The sequence below is a fragment of the Camellia sinensis genome, unplaced genomic scaffold (genome assembly GCF_055761805.1).
Source record: "Camellia sinensis isolate YWXY unplaced genomic scaffold, ASM5576180v1 Unanchor1, whole genome shotgun sequence".
Lineage (NCBI taxonomy): Eukaryota > Viridiplantae > Streptophyta > Magnoliopsida > Ericales > Theaceae > Camellia > Camellia sinensis.
The window spans coordinates 12,042,815-12,064,071 of record NW_028128987.1 but is presented as its reverse complement, the minus strand read 5'-3'; the positions used below and the strand labels follow the sequence as shown (position 1 = coordinate 12,064,071).

General features: G+C 33.4%; 1 protein-coding gene across 1 annotated transcript; it reads left to right on the top strand.

Annotated features, from left to right (window-relative positions):
- The first annotated feature begins 858 nt into the window (after positions 1 to 858).
- Positions 859 to 16,738, top strand: LOC114291842 (COP9 signalosome complex subunit 2). Its single transcript, XM_028235718.2, has 12 exons — positions 859 to 1,043; positions 2,075 to 2,167; positions 5,650 to 5,728; positions 7,328 to 7,568; positions 7,660 to 7,734; positions 7,826 to 7,960; positions 10,283 to 10,470; positions 14,370 to 14,438; positions 14,528 to 14,618; positions 14,739 to 14,873; positions 16,196 to 16,308; positions 16,419 to 16,738. Exons 1-12 carry the CDS (start codon positions 1,034 to 1,036, stop codon positions 16,507 to 16,509), a joined length of 1,320 nt encoding a protein of 439 aa, XP_028091519.1. The 5' UTR covers positions 859 to 1,033; the 3' UTR covers positions 16,510 to 16,738.
- The last annotated feature ends 4,519 nt before the right edge of the window (positions 16,739 to 21,257 follow it).

Genomic DNA, 21,257 nt, shown 5'->3' with positions numbered 1-21,257 from the left:
ATCTTAGCACACAATAGGGCATCATAAATACAACTAGTGGTCATCAATGAATCAAGTCGAGATATGGTATTTAAAGTGTAAAAAAATTTCTAACAGAGATGTGTTATAGTAAATTTTCGTTCTCCTTTTCTTTTACGTAGTTATACGTCTTATTTAATAGGCTTGGTAAAAGTATTTCAAAAATATTCACTGTGATTGGTTTGAGTTTTCTGAATTAAGTTTTTTGAAAATTAAATTTTTTGATTTTCGTGTTTTTTTGTTTTTAGTAAATATTTTTAAAATTTTAAATATTTTTTTTTACTTTTTTAGATGCACCTTACTTAGATGTGTCTAAAAAGTAAAAAAATTGTGAAAAAATATTTTAAAAAATTAAGAAATACATAAAAATACAAAAAATATACTAAATTCTTGTATTTTTTTTATATTTTTGGTATTTAGTGAATTTTTAAAAAAAAAATTACATTTTTTTTACTTTTTAGGTGTATTTATGTTAAGTGTGTCTAAAAAGTAAAAAATTTACATAAAATATTAAAAAAATTCAGTAAAAATAAAAAAATATGAAAAATAAAAGTGTAGAATTTTCTAAAAACTGTTTTTAAAAAATAGAAACCAAGCAAAGTTTTGATTTTTTTAAAAGTGAACATTTATCAAAATCACAACACTTTAAAATTTAAAAAACGAAATAAATATATTTTAGTAAATCATTACACCCAAAACTTTTTTACTTTTTTTTTTTTTTTTTGGGCAATAAAATTAGTAAAATATTCAAGTTGGAGAAAAAAAAAAAAAAAAAAAAAGAAGAAGAAGGAAAGAGAACTGGGCCCACCAGTTCAAAAGCCCAACATAGGCAAAGATGGGATCTAAATTCTCTGGGGGCCCAATTCCCTCTAACTCAAAGGCAGAGAGAGAGAGAGAGAGAGAGAGAGAGACGTCGGTCGGTCTCAACTCTCAAGTATTAAACCCTCTCAAGTATTAAACCTTCTCTGCAGTTCTTCCCTCCTTGTGGTTGATTTTCCATCCAAGCTTTCAATTCATGGCTTCTGGTGATTCTCTCTCTCCCTACGATTTAATTCTCCACGTTTTATCAGTTTTTATTTTTCCCCTTCTGTTGAGTTTCGTATGTGGATTTTGTTTGTTAAATCTGTCGTAAATTGAGAAGAATTACAAAATTTCATGACGAAACGGTTGTGTTATTGTTCTGAATTGCTATTTATTCATGCCCTTGTGTTTTTCTGTTGAAGATTTTGTACCATTCTCGTTTTTTTTTTTGTTAATGTGGGTTTAGGTCTATGCTTTTGAAACCTTTCCGCGGCTCTAAGAATGATGATTAGGGCAATATAATTTGTTTGTTTTGTGTCATACAAATTGATTCAGTCAATCAATGCTGTTCTATGGAGCATTTTAAATATTTTGTTTGAATTCTTGAGACTTAGACTGTTCTACACAGCCATCAACCCTATCTGTTTAGAATCAGGGTTAAATGGTTACCTAGAAGGAATAAAAGGGTACTTTTGGCTTTTCAGTTTGAGAAATTAATGACATTTGTTTTGGTATTAACACCAGACTTGACGGCGGGGCAAAGTGTTGTGCGAGTATGAAACATAAGAGGTCAGCATAAATTTGTTGCCTTGGGGCGGAGTGTAACTTATCCAAACCTCAGGCGAAGTCAAGTGTAGTTTATCCAAAATAAAAAACAAAAATAAAAAAATAGGCAACTAGGAAGTATAAGGCAAGTTGGTCTAGTGGAAATGCATAGCCTTGTCCATACGTGAGATGCCTTATTCGATTCTTGGAGGCTGCATTTTTTAAATTACCAAAAGTAAAAAATAAAAAATAGACAACTGGGAAGTACCCAATTGATTAAGCCCTAATTTTCATATATTCAGTTTTTTTAACAGTGAAAACTATTACCTTTCTTGCTTGTATAGAAACATAACTGCACATTGTGAATAGTTCAATCTTCATCTTTGACCTCTACTACATGTGACTGTTTTTTAGGGTTTGTATTACTTTCTTATTAGTTCTTCCCATTTTTTGTATAATATTGTGTTGAAAATTTGGTTTGTGTTTCCAGACGCAGATATGGAGGATTATGGGTTCGAATACTCAGATGAGGAACCCGAGGAACAAGATGTTGACATTGAGAACCAATATTATAACTCAAAAGGTAAGTAAATAAATTAAATTCGGATATGCGAATGATCATAGACTATCAATAGATTTCAAATTGAAAAAGGAAACTCTGCAAAATGTTTTCTCAGCATATCCTAACATGTTGGATTTCAAAAAATATTTAGAAATTCGGACACTTAGTTGGATGTGTTTGACATGTTTCTAGGATGTATCGGTGTCCCAAATGTCCGAGACATTGATATGTGAGGCTAGGGAACATGTTGATGCTTCACAGGTAGAGAACATCTCTAGTCTTGAAGTCATCTTTCATTTCTTCGTCTAATATGAATTGATGGCAATCACTCTGTCTGTAACAACATTGTGGAAGGGTGAAGATCATGGAAACATGTCGACTCATCCTCCAACTTCCATTTAGGTGTAAGTTTAGCAAGCATAGGTTGCACAACAGATTGACTTCGCTCGATCCTTGAGTATCTACAAGTTAGAACTTGATGACTTGAAGTTGAGATTGTTGAATCAAATCAACTCTAAGCTAGTAGACATCATGGTGAATTGTCAAGCTGAATCCTTGTGAGTGAGGCAGTTAACATCTTTGAGAGTAGTAGTTTCATGTGTCTGCAAATTCTAGAACAACATGAAACTGTATTTCTTAGGGACTTGATCATTTCTCAGATTTCATTTGTTTCATGGTAGGGAATGGGAGTATATTCATGTTTTGGGAGGGTGTCTGGGTGGGGCATTGTTCTTTTGTTAATTTATTTCCTTGTCTATATTGTTTTATCTCATTCTCATAATGTTCTTGTTGCTTCTTCTAAGTCTTCTATGTCTTGGAATTTCAGTTTTTTTTGGAATCTAATTGATAGAGGAGGCTAATGGCTTGGCATCTTTGTTTGCTATTATTCATTATGTTTCTTTGAGATTGATGCTATTGATAAAAGCGTCCAAGCCATTCATTCTTCAAATATTATCTTGCAAGTTTTTCTTTCATGAGTTAATCAATAATCCTAATGTTACCCTTTTTGCTGCTCATAAAGTGATTTGGAATGCATGTGTCCCTTAAAGTAAGAGCATTTGTATGGTCCTTGGCTCATACAAAGATTAATACCAATGATTTGTTTCATAAAAGGGGAGATGTAATAAGTTTTTGCTTCCACGGTGTCATATTTTGTGTAGAAGGGCTGAAGAAAGTATTGACCATCTTTTTTTGCATTTTCATGTGGCCTTAGCATTGTGGTGCAAACTTTTTCATATAGTTGATGTGGATATTTGGGATTCGCACAAACCAATAAGAAAGATTGAGTTACTTTTTGCTTCCACAGTTTTGATAGGTTCATTGGGAAGGAATAAAAGAGTTTTTGCTGACAAATTTGACGATTTAGAGAGCATATGGGATAAGATGATCCATTTATCATCATTTTGGGCTTTAGTTTCATCTCCTTTTAAGGTGTTACCATTGTTTTCTTATTGGTAGGGATTGTAGGGTGGTGTGTGATATGTATTTTTTTGTGTGTTTCTTTTTGTATTCTTTGTGGATGTTTTGTCCTCCCATTAATTTTGTAACTTTCCTCTTTCTATTATTAATAAATTTTCTTTGTTATAAATAATAAAAAACCTTGAGGATATGAATTATTGAAGGTCTCTTATATGTATATATGTTCAAAGTGGTTGAGTTACCATGTCAATTTGCACTTGTAAAAGCTAAGAAGAAGCTCTTGGAGGTAGTATAATAACTACATCTTGACATTACGTACTTGATAATGGGAAAGGGTATCTTGGACTATGAAGCACAAAGACTTATACAAGGAAGTCGTATCTGTATTATGCCTGTATTAGACTGATACTCCTTGGATACTTGTAGATATGTTTCCAAAAATTTGCAAATGTATCCATAATTAGAAATTATTATTATTATTTTTTAATTTTGAACAAGTATGCTTTATTGATTTTCCTAAGTATTTGACCTCTCTTGAAATTAAGATGTGGCATTTGTTGTGTCTAGAGTATAATCGTTAGAATAAATTGAAAAGTAGTTTTCAATATTTTGCATACTCTCCAGAGAAGAAAAATTAGGAAATAGTGCGATTAAAGCATGTCAAATTTGGTCTAAGTTTGTGTTAACATAACCTTAATATTTTTAAAAATTAGGAAATAGTGCGATTAAAGCTTGTCAAATTTGGTCTAAGTTTGTGTTCAAATAACATAACCTTAATATTTTTTAAGTGAATATGGTATAAATTTGAAATGCAGAATATTTGATAGATCATTAAAAACAAATAGTTTGTTACAAGTATCATTAAAATTTACTTTTAATATATTCATGATATACTTACACACATAAATTGTCTTATCCTTGATGTTTTCATATCCTACTTCTTTAGAATTTATTGTATCATTTATCGTGTCAATGTATTCGTGTTGTGTCGTACCTGTATTCCATATCCATATCCGTATTCATGCTTCATTGATATTGGAGAATCTCCTACAATCTTTTGGAGGAAATCTGTAGTATTTATTTCTGGCTATTGTCTTCTATGGTGCTATGGAAACAAGTGTACAAATATGTAGTTTTGGCCCCTTAACTTTTCACAATTATCATGAATCTGTGAGAAAAATTTTGACGGATTCTTCAAATCTACCAACAATCTTCTTAATGGATAGTCAGTTGCAATTTCTTCTTTGCTCTTCCAATTCAATTTGCTTTCACAATCCAACAAGCTAGGTTAGGTATCTAATGCTAGCAACTTCATATGCGTTGTTCTGCTTGGTATTAACACGTTGAGGTGTCTCAGATAGATCTTTGAGGTAGATATCACAACTTTTGGAATTTGCTTCTTTGGTTTGATGTTTGCAAATTGACTCATAATTTGCAAAAGCTAATTCTCCAGGGCTCGATGGGAGTAGAAAATTTGTGGCACCACTTTTTGGATTTCATTAAATTTTGATCCTTGCGAAGATTGTTTTTCTGTGATATAGTCCTATATAGTTGTATAATGAGAAGCCTTAACCCATTTTTTCTTTTCATTTTCGTATAACCTCTATTAAGCTTACTTGTTCATTTTCATTTCCACTCTGCAATATTGACATTGGTAGATAATTTTGCCATGATCAGTGTGTGATTGTATGTGCTATACGGTATTATGTGCCAGCTAAGGTACCTAACTTGTACACTGCACTGAGGCAATGATTTTTAGTAATACTTGTTGGGGCAATATTAGGGTACATCAGTTATTGATAATGCTGAATGTGTGAAACATGAAAACCAAATGTCTATTTGGCTCCTGGAAAGAAAATGGTTGAAATTGTGCAATGAGACACCCAATGGGGCCATACAATGGATAAATTTAAGAATGACCTATGTGAAATATTTGCAGAAGTTCACTAAAAATGTAACAGTGTGGCTTTTCATGCTACCAAATAGTATCATCTGGTATCAAAATGCTCATATCATTTTCTTCACATTATTGGTTTTATGCTTTTCCTTTAAGTTAACTATTTTTGTTTATTTTCTTTTCTTAGGCTTGGTTGAGACTGACCCAGAAGGAGCTCTTTCTGGTTTTGCTGAAGTAGTTCGGATGGAACCTGAGAAGGCCGAATGGTGAGTAGCATAGAATTTTTAGTTTGTTGTAGACAAGGCTATCATACTTAATAGCCCTCTATCCCTTTTGTTGCTGGAAAAAGAAAGTTGAAAGTATACACGGATGGGGTTTTTTAAACAGGGACATGCTCATTAAAAAATAAGAAAACAAAAAACAAAGAACAAAGAACTCTACTCTGATATCCTAGATGATTTATTATTCCTTTGAAGTATGGATTCTAGCCTTTTTTATTTTCCCTTTTACTTCTTCTTCTTCTCCTTTTTTCTTTGAAGATGTAGTACATGAATATGTTCATGTTCATGAGATTTATTGCAAAAAATGAGTGATAAAATGAGATCCTGTTGAAACATTACCTGAGAATTGACTGGTGTTGCTGCCACATTTTCCCATAGCATCATCTTCTGTCACTATTCTTAAGGGCCTAGACAGTTCTTTACCAATGGATGGACAAGTGGCTGGATTTATTCTTTCTCACATAGAAATGGATTTGACTTGTGGCAGAAACTATTGCAAAACGTTCTGTGGTTTAATTTCTGCTTTATCTGTTGCATTAATTTTTTTTGTCATTTGGATTTCCTTGTATTTTTATTTTTATGTGTAGACATGTTCTTTGTCATTAGAGGGATGCTTTTCAAACCTGAAAAGAAAATAAATAAATTAATAAACAAGGAAAGGTGACCCAAAAAAAAAACTCTTTTCATCTTTTTCGCAAATAAAGGAGGAAATGTATGCTAGATGTTGTTTTTGTATCACATTCACATTCACATCCTAGTCCTATTTTCTATGTTAATATTTTCTGGAATCATGCTATGAAATATAAGATGATTTTCCCTTTGAACATTGGCTTGTTGGACATCTGTAGACAACCCCTATGTCCATTCATGTTAAAGCATATGAACACTTATAAATGATCCATCTCTATTTTCATGAAGCATTTTTGGACATGAAAAGGGTTTTTTTGCTTTCGTTAAGGCATTTAATATTTTCTCTCTATTTTTACTTTGTGGCTCTTTTGTACGCTTTTGTATGCACATAGCATAACATTTATGTTAATATGGAAAATTCACAAATGTTGAAAAGTTCTATTTGTTTTATGTATTTATTATTTGGCAATTTTTATTTATTTATTCTTTTAAGTTTTAAGTTTTTGAGTAGAAACAATTAACAAACCTCTGCTTTCATCTCAAATTGGACTATTTACTGGAAACATTTAATGAGGGACTCCCCCTCCTGTCCCTCATTATGTCTTCTGGCCTTTCCATTTTTTATATTTTCTTTCAACTTTACTCTGGTTCTGGGAGAGAGAGAACCTTATAGTTGGAAATCTTCAGTTTGTGCTGTACTCATTCACTAATAGGAATGTGAAAGTGGTAGCTTTTTACAATCCCTAATATGCAATTATTGTGAGCAAATGCACATGAGAGAATATATCATGTGTATTATAGGCCTGGCACTGCCTTATTTGAGAGGCTTAACATATGCTTGGATATCTGCATACATTGTATCCCTATGTTTTGACCGCTGTTTGATAACTGAACAAAATATTGGGTTATTTTTTTTAATTAATTAATTTTTATTTTTATTTTTAATATCTTCAGGGGATTTAAAGCTTTAAAGCAGACTGTCAAGCTCTACTATAAGTTAGGGAAGTATAAAGAAATGATGGACGCTTACAGGGTGATGTTAACATATATCAAATCAGCTGTAACAAGAAATTACAGTGAAAAGTGTATAAACAATATTATGGACTTTGTTTCGGGATCAGCTAGTCAGAACTTCAGTCTCTTGCAAGAGTTCTATCAGACCACTCTGAAGGCCCTTGAAGAGGCAAAGAACGAGGTCAGAATTTTGATCTTGTCTTCACTAAACAACTTTTTTTTCTTTTTTGTTTTTATAGATAAAAGATGTCATATATTTCTCTTTTTTTCAGAGGCTCTGGTTTAAGACGAACCTAAAGCTCTGTAAGATTTGGTTTGATATGGGTGAATATGGGCGAATGAGTAAGGTATCTTTATTGGCTAGATAATAACTTCTGTGTATTTTAGTATGTATAATGAAATATTCCTTGGATGAAGATAATTCTTTGGATTTATTAGATTTTGAAGGAACTTCACAAATCTTGTCAAAAAGAAGATGGTAGTGATGACCAAAAGAAAGGAACTCAACTGTTGGAGGTATATGCAATTGAGATTCAAATGTATACCGAGACTAAGAATAACAAAAAGCTTAAGGTAAGATATTGTTTAGCTTTTATTCCTTTTGTTAGTATTCTGAGATGAGATGACACATGATTATTTTTCTTGTCCACATGTTTTTAATTCTGCCTATTAAGCACTATGGTATTAGTGTGTGTTTTGTTTGTGTTTAGGTGACAAGAATACATGTGAATTTTTATATTTTCCTTACTAATGCTTATCATAGTGGCTTTTTGTACTTAAGTTGTGTGTATTGTACTTTCTTTTCTACAAATAATTTTACTCGCTAGAAAAAGGATTGGAAACACTCAACTACTAAATGATGAGAATTACAAATATTGAAGAGCATATAGTAAGAGAGAGTAATCTATGAGAATTAATCAAACCTAGTGATAGATATCTTCTTTTCCTTTTATTTTTTGGTAAGTAGAGAGAAATTTATCGATATGTACACATATATGCGAATATATGAATATGAGACCTAGAGGCATAATGCTTATCTAACAAGTCATCTTTCTTGATGCATTCAAGAGCAGCATTTATGTGATAAAGAAATTGGTATGAGTGATAGTCTTGCCACGAATTCATGGAATTTGCCGACATCATAAAGTAATATTTGTTTCTTACACGGTATTTGATTGTTTGGGATTGGGATAAGAATTGCTGTCTCCTTTCTTTTCCCACCTCCTTTTTCTCATTCTTGGGAGTAATTAAACTTTTAAATTTTCAATTTATGAAAATTACTATGTGCTTCATTCAAAGGATAGAAATCAATCTGGAGGGTTGATGGGATCCAGATCCTTGTTGACACTGGTTTTATTTGAATGGTTTGAAGAAATTGGCTTCAACTTATGGATTATTGATTAATATATCCCAAGTATGGTAGAATAGAGTATTCTGCTTAAGAAACTTTGTTGATAGGAAAAAAAAAAATAAAAAATCTGTTTGTATGATGGGGTAAGCATGTATCAGGTTTTAAATAACAGCTTGCAAATAATTTAGTGGCTATTTTCATAATGGCCACACAGGGTGCTGAATACATTATGGTTGTATAATAAACCTTATGAATCATAGGGGCGATGTGTTACAGTATTGCATATGCCTGTGATCGTGTCATAATGACTCGTAAGGACTATTGTGACCATCACTAGTTTGTAACTTCTAGGTTAGCACTTACAATATTGATACCATTAAGTGGAGGAGAAAAGAAAAACTTAACTGTCAGCAGTCATCACGCTTTACCATATCAGGTGGTGGTGTGCAGCTTTGTTGTTCTTTTTCTTCTTTGTATGCAATATCCAGCAGACTGAGGCAGTTTTAATAAATATATGTATATTCCAAATGGGAGCATGACAAGGCTCATGTTGTTGTTAATAGATAGTAGGAAGACTTTAGTGGGGTTCTCTTTGTTAATTAAGTGGGTTGGGATTTTGCACTATTTTAGAATTTGGTATTGTGTTAAGCTGAGAAGAGGAGAAATGGTGAAGAAGGGACAGCTTATCAAAAACTAGGAAAGGCTTAGCACTAGGGCCCGAGTGCAACAGAAACTTTAGATTCTAAGGCAAAAGGTCATATTAAATATAAAAATAAAAACAAAAACATAAACATATATAGCAAGTTCCCACCTCCTCTCAGCCTTTATCATTTATCTTACATTTTCAGATTTGGTATATGTTTGTTTGTTGATATTTATTTGTATGAAAGTAATGATAATTTTAAAAGAAAACATAAGTATTTCCACTTGACAGTGATTTAAAAAACAATAATAAACTCATTGTTTATATCAAATTATGTTTTACAAGTTGAAAATAATTTCATTAAAAATCATTTTAATGCAGTATTTGTGAAATGCTAGAGTTAAAACATGTGCATCACTATTATTTGGGGAGATTGTATGACCAAAGAAAAGTTGTGATCACCATGCCATGATCACGACCATTATGGTGGCGGCCACTGTGATTCAAGAGTTAAGACCTTGACGTGAATTGTGCGAGTGTCCCCCAAGTGATGTACCAATTTAAGAATCTTGATGCAAGATGACATGCATTATAGGGCTTGTTTTTTTGAATGCCTTATTATTGTTATTTTGCCTTTTCCATGTTGGGTCTTGACATCCTAATACACCATTGCTCTATCTAGTTAAATTGTTAATCATTCCATTGTGGCATTTTTTGAAGTTGTGGTATTTTTTTTAATTATTTCTGTGTATGGGATGTGGTGCCAAAACTTCAAGGATGACTTTGTCGGAGGTAGATTTTTGTGCAAATGTTTCTCCTGCAAGTGATATAATAAATGGTTTCTATATCCTTCAGTTTGTCTCTGTCCATTGAGCTTCATTCTATAAATGGAATAATGCAGCAATTATACCAAAAAGCACTATCAATCAAGTCAGCAATACCCCATCCTAGAATCATGGGAATTATTCGGGAATGTGGTGGGAAAATGCATATGGCAGAACGTCAGTGGGCTGAGGCAGCCACAGATTTCTTTGAAGCTTTTAAGAACTATGATGAAGCTGGGAACCATAGGCGTATCCAGTGTCTAAAGTATGTTTGCAATCTCTCTCTCTCTCTCTCTCCTCCCGTCAGCGTGTGCGTGCAAGTGTGCGTGGATTCTCTGATGTTGTGAAGTTTAATTTGAGTAAGATGAAATTAAGGTTCTATTTTAGTATAAAATCAGAAGAAATATATTTATTTTTTACCTCTGCACGAACTAACAAATGCTTTAAAATAGTGAGAATTTGAGAAAATAAATAAGGTGAAACAATAGGGAGAACGATCATTTAGTTTAATTTTCTTGCATACTGCATCATTGAAAATTTAGAACAAAACTGCTGCGGTAGTAAGTTGAAATTCAATGGCCTTTACTAAGAAATTGATCCCAAATGAAGCAGAATGATAGTTAAATTAGTTTTATATGATGGTTAGATATGAAAACTTGAATAAGTTATCTCTAGTTTAATAAGTGATACTTTACAATGGACTGATTTTGACAATCATTGAATGGTGATGATGAGATGATGATATTAATATATATTGAATTTACCTAGCTGCATATGTCAGGTGTGTCCAGGTATCAAATTCTTCAATTGTACCTTACACTAAGCTCCTCAATATGAAGCACAGACACCTCGCCAAAGGCAACGTACAGGTGTCCGACATGCGTCGGACACGCAGTGAACATGTGTCGGACACTCTACAAGAGGTGTCCCGTTTTTTTTTTTTTTTTTTTTTTGGAATTTTGTCAATCAAACATGTCTTGGGCATGCGAGGAAAAATAAACTTGAGAAATAGAGAGAAGGTGATCGAAGGAGAAGCAAAGTCGAAGAGCAGAATTGAAGAGAAGAAGAACATAATCGAAGAGAAGACGAAGAGAAGAATACTTTAGAAGTGCCTTCAATTGACCTCTTTGAATAGCTTCAGGCCTTTGATCAACCTCCGATTCACCTCTTTGAACAGCTTCAGGGCCTTCAATCTCTCTCTCTCTCTCTCTCTCTCCCCAACTGATTAGGGCTTCTCTTCTCTCTTCGATTTTGTTGTTGCTTCTCTCTTCGATTATGGTTCTCTCTTCTTCTCTTCATTTTCTTTACTTAACTTTGTTTTTCTTCTTTTCTTTTTATGATTTCTTTCTCTCCTCTTGGTTCTTTATTTTTTTTTCCCCTCTGTTCTGAGTAGACCTTTTTTTTTTATATTATATTTTTATACTTTTTTTTCCTATTTTTTTGGGTATATCTCTTGTTTGCTTATCTTGAAATGCATAGAATAAATTAGTTTTATTTTATTTGAAGAAAAAAATCAAATTTTATTAAAATCTTTTGGATACTGTGTTTATTAATTATTTTCCAGTGATTTTTTTTTTTTTTTTAAATTTTTAGACATGTTACAAATAAATAAAATTATACGTATTGGTTCAATGGTTAAGACTTGGCCTAATAAACTTGAGGTTATGGGTTCAAGTCTTGGGATCATCACTTTGTGCATTATGCCAAAAGTTAGGTGTGTACTTAATCTTTCCCCTCCCAAACATACATTAATGTGTACTAATTGGACGTTGTTTTTTATATATATTGAATGTGTCCTCAACGTGTCTTGTCTCCCATTTTTAGAAAATTTGCTTGTCCGTGTCGTGTCCTATGTCCATGTCCATGTCCGTGCATCATAGGCTCCTGAATAACAACTTTTTGTATTATGGTACTTGTTCATTTTTAAATATTATTTTGATGCCTTAACCTATCTCTTTTTATTGTTTCTGTGTCTCTCATTATCTTCTGGTCTGCCTTTATCTCTATACTATACCTTTTTATAATTAGTTATCCAGAGGTTGTCCTGCATCATACCATGTGGTGTAGAGTGGTGTGTGTAATCTTGTTTGTCCAACCCAAACTTGATGTATTGCTCAATTGAAGGTAAACTCTGAATGGGCTGTTAAACAAGGCAAGAGCCAATTGATGATATGAGATTAATATTAAGATTTCATGTAATGGAAGTTTCTATAATCATTCATTAATTTCTATCAACTCAATTGATATTGTGAGGGATTTTGGCTTTTCAATGCATGTAAAGTAGAATGGGGCCATCCATTTCCTACGAAGTTGTGATGTGTTATTGCAAAGTTTTAAGAAACATAACATTGTTGATGATTGTGAGTCTCTTGATGATGCATTGGAGCACTGAAACAAAATCTTGCACGTATTATCTTTTTTATGGCTTTAATGAAAGAATATCCTTTCTATGACGTTGAGGGTGGGACAATAATTTATTTATCTTTTTTGGTTGTATGAGGTGCATATTTAATTATGTTGTTAAGTGTTGTGTGAGGTGGATATATCCAACATGCGAGTCTCAACATGCAATGCATGATCCTTTATGTGCTTTACTATTTTGAAGCTTATGTCTCACAATCCTGTTGAATTGTGGTACCATCTTTAACTATTAAAAGCTAATGAATCCTTCTATTTTTTAGACCAGCTATTGTACCAACATGCCTATCTCACTAATATACCAAACCAAACCAAGCCTTAAGTCCCATCAAATAGGGTCGGCTACATGAATCCTTCTTCTCCACGCGGCCCTATTAAAGGCCATTTCATTAGTCAAATTAAGTAGATTCATATCTCTATTTATAACGCTAGTCAACGTTAATCTAGGCCTACCCCGTCCCCTAACACTTCCATCCATCGTTACAACATCGCATCTCTTCACTACTGCCTCTGTTGGTCTCCGTTGAATATGACCAAACCATCTCAAACGATTCTCTCTCAACTTATCTTCTATCGGTGATACTCCTACCCATTCCCGAATACACTCATTCCTAATCCTGTCCTGTCTAGTCTTACCACACATCCACCTTAGCATCCTCATCTCAACCACACTCATCTTATCTACATGTTGTTTCTTGGTTGCCCAACACTCCGTCCCATACAACATAGCTGGTCTAATAGCCGTTCTATAGAACTTACCTTTTAGTCTAGTGGGTATTCGTTTATCGCACAATACCCCAGATGCACTTCTCCACTTACACCATCCTGCCTTAATCCTATGGGCCACATCTGCATCAATCTCTCCCGCTGTTGTGATAATCGACCCTAAATAACGAAAATGTTCACTCTTAGGCAGTTCTTGGTTCTCAATCTTCACTTCTCCTCTGCTTTCATTGTTACTGTTACTAAATTTACACTCCATGTACTCTGTCTTAGTTCTGCTTATCCGAAATCATTTAGATTCAAGAGTTTTTCTCCAAATCTCCAACTTTGTGTTAACTCCTTCTCTAGTCTCATCCACTAACACAATATCGCCTGCAAAAAGCATACACCATGGCACGTCATCCTGAATATTTATCGTCAACTCGTCCATAACTAAAGCAAAAAGATAAGGACTTAAAGTAGATCCTTGGTGTAACCCTACAGTGATAGGAAATTCATTTGTTTCTCCAGCTGGCGATCTAATAGTGGTCACCATCCCTTCATACATGTCCCTAATCACGTCAATGTAGCCTTTTGTTACCCATTTCTTCTCTAACGCCCACCATATTATATCTTGGGGCACTCTGTCATATGCTTTCTCAAGATCGATAAACACCATATGAATGTCCCTTTTCTTTTCTTTATACTTTTCTATAACTCTCCTCAAAAGATAAATCGCTTCCATTGTTGACCTACCAGGCATAAACCCAAATTGATTCTCTGACACCTCTGTTATGTCTCGCAATCGGTGTTCCATCACCTTCTCCCACACTTTCATTATATGACACATTAGCTTAATTCCTCTATAGTTGTTACAATTCTGGACATCACCTTTAGTAATTACATGCTTGACTCGAACATATGCACACTTCTAGACTACATTGAAATCGTGTATAAGTGAACAGGCTACAGATATTTCTGTATGTTTTTAACTCAATTTGGACACTTGCATTTGATTACTTTTGGTCCTCTCTCACTTTGTAGATATTTGGTTCTGGCCAATATGCTGATGGAATCTGAAGTGAACCCTTTTGACGGTCAAGAGGCAAAGCCGTAAGTTATTTAAATGGGTTGGAGACTTAAATTTGTTTATATTTCCTACCCATTTTTGTATGTAGTGTATGATCTTTCTCCCTCTGTAGATATAAAAATGACCCAGAGGTTTTGGCTATGACAAACCTGATAGCCGCTTATCAACGGAATGAGATATTGGAATTTGAGAAAATCCTGAAGGTATGCTTAGTGAACATTGTATATATTGTACTTACTTCCTACTTTTATTATAGATTTTTTTAATTATCCAGCCCTTTCCCTTAAATTCTGAATTTGTGTTGGTGTTTGAAATTTCTCCAGACAAATAGAAGGACGATAATGGATGATCCATTTATTCGGAATTACATTGAAGATCTCTTGAAGAATGTTAGGACCCAGGTGTTGCTTAAGCTCATCAAGCCTTATACAAGAATTCGTATCCCCTTTATATCAAAGGTAATGTGGTGTTTTCTTCTTTTTTTTCTTGTGGAATTTGTTTTATTTATATCTAGGAGATGAAGCTAATGAAGTTGCTAGTAATGGATGAAAGGTGTTCGTTTACTTTACTATACATGTGCAGAATCATAGCCTTAGCCTTACACTAATATTTTTCTTTGAGAAGATGTCATTTTATCCTCACAGAATCGATGATGGGTGTACTCAAACTCAACAAGCCTTTGTCCCAATTACTTGGGCCTTGGGATTGTTTACATGGATCCATTTGTTCCAATTGGTTATATTTGCAGTCATATATCCTTAACTGAGTTTAAGATAGTCTTGTCCTTTCTTATCACCTCAACTCGTATTCTCCTTAGCCTTCCTCTGTTTCTTCTACCACCCTCCAGGTGGATTAAATCACTCCTTATAAGCACGCTAATTAGTCTAGGATGCACATGTCAATGCCATGCCATTTCAAACAATTTCCTCACCTCTCCTACTCTGATTTTGCAGAAGATTTTACAATTAATAGTCCTGCTAGAGTTATCAAGTTCTTTTAAAATTTCTCGAGTGGTTTTCATTAAATAGATTTTCAAAATAACTCCCACATTGTTCCTTAATCTCGTCATCCTTGATATTCTTTTGTCTTCACCTATAATACACTTAATGTAGTTTAGGTATTTATCTTTACATTTTTTTTTTAATCTTAGGAAGTTCATATTTTTTTTTCTCCATCATTTGAATCTGACTTAAGAAAAGCATTTGGGGAGGGATTGGGATTGGGAATGGGAATGGGAATGGGAAAGGGAAAGGGAAAAGGTGTGTGAAACTAGGTGAAATATAGGTATATTTTATTCATATTTCACCTATCTTTTCCCTTTTCCTTTCCAAATCCCTCCTCAAATCCTCCAACCAAACACAGCATAAACCTAGCCTCTAAATGCTTGTTAAGCTTCGGTTTTAACTACTTGATATCTTTCAAAAATTTTATTATTCCCATGTTTGTCTTTTCTAATATACCAAATGTCTTTTCAATTGACGTTAATTTTCTCCTACATATTTAGTTTCTTGTAAACAAATAATTTTAGTTCTCCTGATCATAATATCTAGTAATTCCATCGCTTTACTCGTGAATGTCCTGTGTTCCAAGTTCCCTTCTCTCTTGGACTAGCCTCTTTGTCCACACTCGTAATGTGCAGGAGCTCTTGCCTACTTCTCACTAATCCCGGTCACCAATGTAGCGTGTCGCTTTGGGGGAATGCTGTAGCTAACCTTGTCCATTTATTACTACACCCAACAGTTGGTGTGACAATAAGCTTCCTAACTCGGTCTAAATGCAGGAGCTTAATGTTCCAGAAAAAGATGTTGAGGAATTGTTGGTTTCACTAATCTTGGATAACCGTATCCATGGGCATATTGATCAAGTCAACCGGCTTTTAGAACGTGGCGACAGGTTAGGACATGTTATTGTATTTTTGTACCTTTCTCAATTCTGATTTGTTCACTTAGAGCTGCTAAAACTCAAAATTTTTGTATCAATTATTGTTGGATTTTGTCATACAGGTCAAAGGGAATGAAAAAGTACACCGCCATAGATAAATGGAATACACAGCTCAAGTCTCTCTATCAAACCATTGGCAACCGAGTATGCTAAGATCGATTTTCACAGAAATGGTGGTTTGATTTTCTCTGCTGATGATGGCTATCGGATTAAGATTTTTTTGTTATTATTATTTTTTTTTATCATGGTCGATTTGGATTGAACTTCTATTTTGCTGTTTGAAATGTGCTTTGTTCATATAAGCTGTGGATAAAAACATTGAATTGGGTAATGTCACATATTTTTGTGTTACCAATTAAGAGGCAATTATGCTATTGCTTTATTTTTATTTTTATTTTTTTTAAGGGTTCTTGAACCCAACGGAGCTTGGAAAAATGAACAGTCAGGAAAATATTTTGCCTTGAAAACACAGCTTGCCATCGAATCAGGATGAGTGAGAAGTCACTATCCTTGTTTGGCTAGGAGGGCAAGATTAAAAGCCTTTAAATCTCTGAAACCAATCTGCCATCTGGCTTGCTCCGGCATAAACCATGCCAAGCTTTCCGGTGGATTTTCTTTCTATTCTCCCGTCTATCCTACCAGTAATTGGCCATAAGGGCTGCAATTTCTTCACACAATGAATTCGGCAGCTGGAAACATGTCATAGCATATGTAGGAATAGCTTGTGCTACTGACTTGAAAAGAATTTCTTCCCAGCTTTAGATAAAAGTTGCTCTGCTCTTTCCATCCTTGAATTGGCTTCCAGATGCAATCTCTAATGTTATTGAAGATGGTTTGTTTTGATCTCCCAACAAGAGTGGGAAGACTGAGATATTTGCCATGATCGATAGTTTCCACCACCTCCAAGATCTCTAAAATTGTTGTCCTCAAAACTGCCGTTGTGTTTTTATTGAAAGATACAGATGATTTTCTGAAATTTTATTTGCTGACCTGAAGCAAGACCATATACGTCCAACATATGCTTGAAGTTGGCTGCTTCCTCAACTGATATGCTTGGAACCCCCTGCTAATTCTGACACCATGAATTCGCCCTTCAAATTCTGCCTTTTGAAGAAGGGCAGAAAACCCCGTGGCACGTAATATAAAAAGATATGGTGACAGCGGGCATCCTTGCCGCAAACCACTAGAAGAATGAAAATTGTTCCCCAGTGCCATTCACAAGTACCTGATAGGAAGCAGTGGTCATGCAATTTTGGATTAGAGATCCATTTTTCTGTGAAAAAACCGACGCAACATAGCAAACAAAAATCCCCATTCAACTCAGTCGCAAGCCTTGCTCATATCAAGTTTGAGAGCCATTGTCCCCCCCACCATGTTGCCAGATCGTTTGTTCTTAAGGTGATGGAACATCTCGAAGGCTATAAGGCCATGTTTGTTTGGGCGGACTGGATTAGCATTCTCATGACTAATAGTCCTAGGACTACGAATTCGTTGGATTATGTATCCTATCTTAACTAATAGTCAAGTTTAAAATAATTAGTCCGTACTTCAATTATTTAACCAAATATTAGATTAATAATTTTATTGGATTATTAATCCAATCCCAAGCTCATGTCTACCCAAATAAACATGACCTAAGAGTGTTGTCGCTGATAAGATGTCCAGGGACGAAGGCACTTTGGGATTGCGAGATGACTTGCGGGAGCACCAATTTAAGCCGATTTACTAAGACCTTCGCCAAAAACTTCTTGTAAACAACATTGCATAGAGAAATATGCCGATACTAGGTAGCATTTTTAGGCTTCTTCACCTTCGGTATCAACATAATAAACGTGTTATTTATGCCTGTGAGAGACTCAAAAAAATTCTACTTCTTGTTGTAAACTACATGCCATCAACGTGTTTTTGAAAGAAAGACTCCATTTGCATTTGCTAGCGAGGCTTGTCCTCTTTTCCCCAATGCTCACCACTGTCCAAAAATTCATTAAAACCCAACACACACCCACAGCATATCAGGATTGAGAAGCCAATCAATTTTCTTTGTTAAGAATGTGTATTTGTTGTCCAAGAAAAAACATAGGTAGTAAAATTAATACCAATCTATTGACAAGTATGTAAATTGTTAAGACTTTCTCATTTCACCAACACTTGATACAACTAAACATTTGTTAATAATTTCTACATATGTTTGCCTTTTCTTATGTTCATATCTCAACATGAGAGAATTTGAGAGCCTCATAAGGCTCACCACAGGTTCCGTTTCGATGATTTGAATTGTTACTTTGTAGGGCCCTTAATGTCTATCATCAATAAAAAAAATATAAATAAAAAAAATTAGTTCGATCCAACAATTATGACATTTTTATTTTATTATGTTTGTCTCTAAAAGAATAGATAGTCTATTTTAAAAATATATTTGTCGTTTATTTTTTCAAAAACAAATGCAACAAAATGAAAACATTACGATTATTGGATCAGACTTATTTTTTTAATGGTTGATATACATTGAGCGTCATACAAAATAAACGGTTCGGATTATTGAAACAAGACTCATGGTGGGACTCACAAGCCATTCAAATTCTCTCATGTTGAGATATGAATATAAGAAAAGCTCTACCCTTTATGAAATTCAAGTAAAATATCATAGTTTTGCAATTGAAATTTAAAACGCAAATTTTCATTCTTTGTGATGCCAATAGATAGATTTATTTGCAATCTACAAATATCTTCAATTTTAAAAGGCTTATAACCATCCCTAAGATCTAAAGTAGCGAAGAATAATAAAACTCTATCAAATACCTCTTAAATTGGTTGTTGAATTCTTAAAATTGTGTATCAAATTAATAGTAAAAAATATTAAGGCGAAAATAATATTCAATGTTAATATGATCTCTTTGATGAGAATCACAATCTTGATTGACTATAGGATTCTGAAACAGAAGAAAAAAAGAGAGAAAATAAAAATAAAAATAAAAATAAAACAAAGAAATTAAAAAGAAAAAAAAAAGAGAAAGAAGTAAAGTTGAAGAAAAGGTTATAAAATAAGGAGAGGAGAGGGAAAAAAAACTTGTTTTTTTGCGTGGGGAGGAATCTAAACTACGGAACCAAATATCAAAAATAAATAAATAAATAAAAATAAAATAAAGATACTAATTTTAATTTTTTATAATAAAAAAAATCCAATGGGGCAATTATTAAATTTATCAAGAAAATCATTGAAGGGCAAATAATGTCTGTAATCAATACTCTATTAAACCATTTAATTAGAATTTTAAAATTCTGACTTATCCTGGTATGTCCTACTCAAATTTTAAAGATATTTATTAGTCAAATCTATTGACCAAACTTATCCATTTAAGTCATACCTCTTTTCTCACTTATTAATATTCTAAAATGTCATCTTCTTACCTCCCTTATCCCCAACGTTGCTAATAACTACCTTCAATTGTTGATGATCACCTCCAACCACTGTCTCTGACTACCAGCATTCACTATTGACCTTTGGTGATAGTTTCCAATGACGCTTCTTTGATCATTTTTTATCAAAAATAACTCCAATCTCCATTATGCCACCACTTTCACTATTAAGTTATTTTCATATACTCACTCACTCACATTTACACATACACATATTTACTTCTTCACAGAGGAAGCAACAAACTTTGGTCTAATAAATTTATCAAAGACATATTCAGTAATATATAACAAAGATGATAAAGGCGAGATCTAGAGAATCATTATTGCTTGAAGTCATTTGGAGTCAATTTGACTATTAGAACAACTAGATCAATGCAGATCTAGAACAAACGAGATCAACAAAAAATGATAAATAACAAAGATGACAAAGGTAGATGATGACAATGATAGAGGAGGCAGTTGGTGATGTGGTAGTTGTGTAGATCGGCAACAATGGAGTTGGTTGGTGAGCAGTGCCAATGGATTGGCGACATTATAGATCGGTGACTGTGGAGGTAATTAATGAATGGTGACAAAGAATAGTAAGGTGATTGGCGATAGTGTGAGATTTTTGAAAAAAATGTTAGAAAAAATGAGAGAAAAGAAAATTGCCTAATTAACTAATTATATAATGAGAATAAAATAAATATTTAAAAATTTATTAATATATTTTGAAAAATTTATCGAACTTGATATTTAAATAGGAGTGACAAGTAATATTCTCCAAATTTTACTAGTAGGCCCAATGCTCTCCCTTGGGAGGGTTGTGTTTTGGGGGGTGTGCATGGCGAAGTAGGAAGTTGCCAAGGGGTAAGCACAGCACCACACAGGCCAGTAAGGGTCCCACTGACAACTATTTTACGGGTTATTTGGAATGACTTAAATAAGTATATTTTTTATCTTTTTATAAAAAAATGTGTAGAAAAATAAAAAAATAATGTGATAAAAAAAAAGATAAAAAAATAAAAAATATATACTTATTTAAGGTAGCCAAACTTAAACCAAACCCTTTTCCTCTTTTGTCTCCCATCTTCCTTCATTACCCACCCAATTTCATTTCTTGTTTCTATTCATTTAATCTCACTACCTACCGACCTTTTTTTTTTTGAACTGTACCTACCGACCTTCTTCTTCTTCCTTTTTTTTTATTTTTTATTTTTTATTTTTTTTTTGTCGTCGTCGTCTTTTTCCTTCTGTTTTTTTAACAATATTTGCCAATTTCAAATCAAGCAAAATACAACAAGTCTGTTTGATAACCATTTCATTTTCAATTTATATTTATAAAAATTTTAAAAATTGTCATAAAAACTTGTTTAATAATTTTTTTAATTTTTAAATGGTTACCTCAGTTTATAAATTTGAGAAAAAAACGAGCTTTGTTTGGTAAGAGTTTTGAATTATAGTTCCACCTATTGATTTGGCTGTATTGTTTGTTTTGAGCTTTC

Excerpts from the sequence above, each read along its gene's own strand:
- LOC114291842 (XM_028235718.2), top strand. Across the intron at positions 14,439-14,527 it reads GACGGTCAAGAGGCAAAGCC|ATATAAAAATGACCCAGAGG; the intron begins GTAAGTTATTTA and ends CTCCCTCTGTAG. Across the intron at positions 16,309-16,418 it reads CTTTTAGAACGTGGCGACAG|GTCAAAGGGAATGAAAAAGT; the intron begins GTTAGGACATGT and ends TTTGTCATACAG.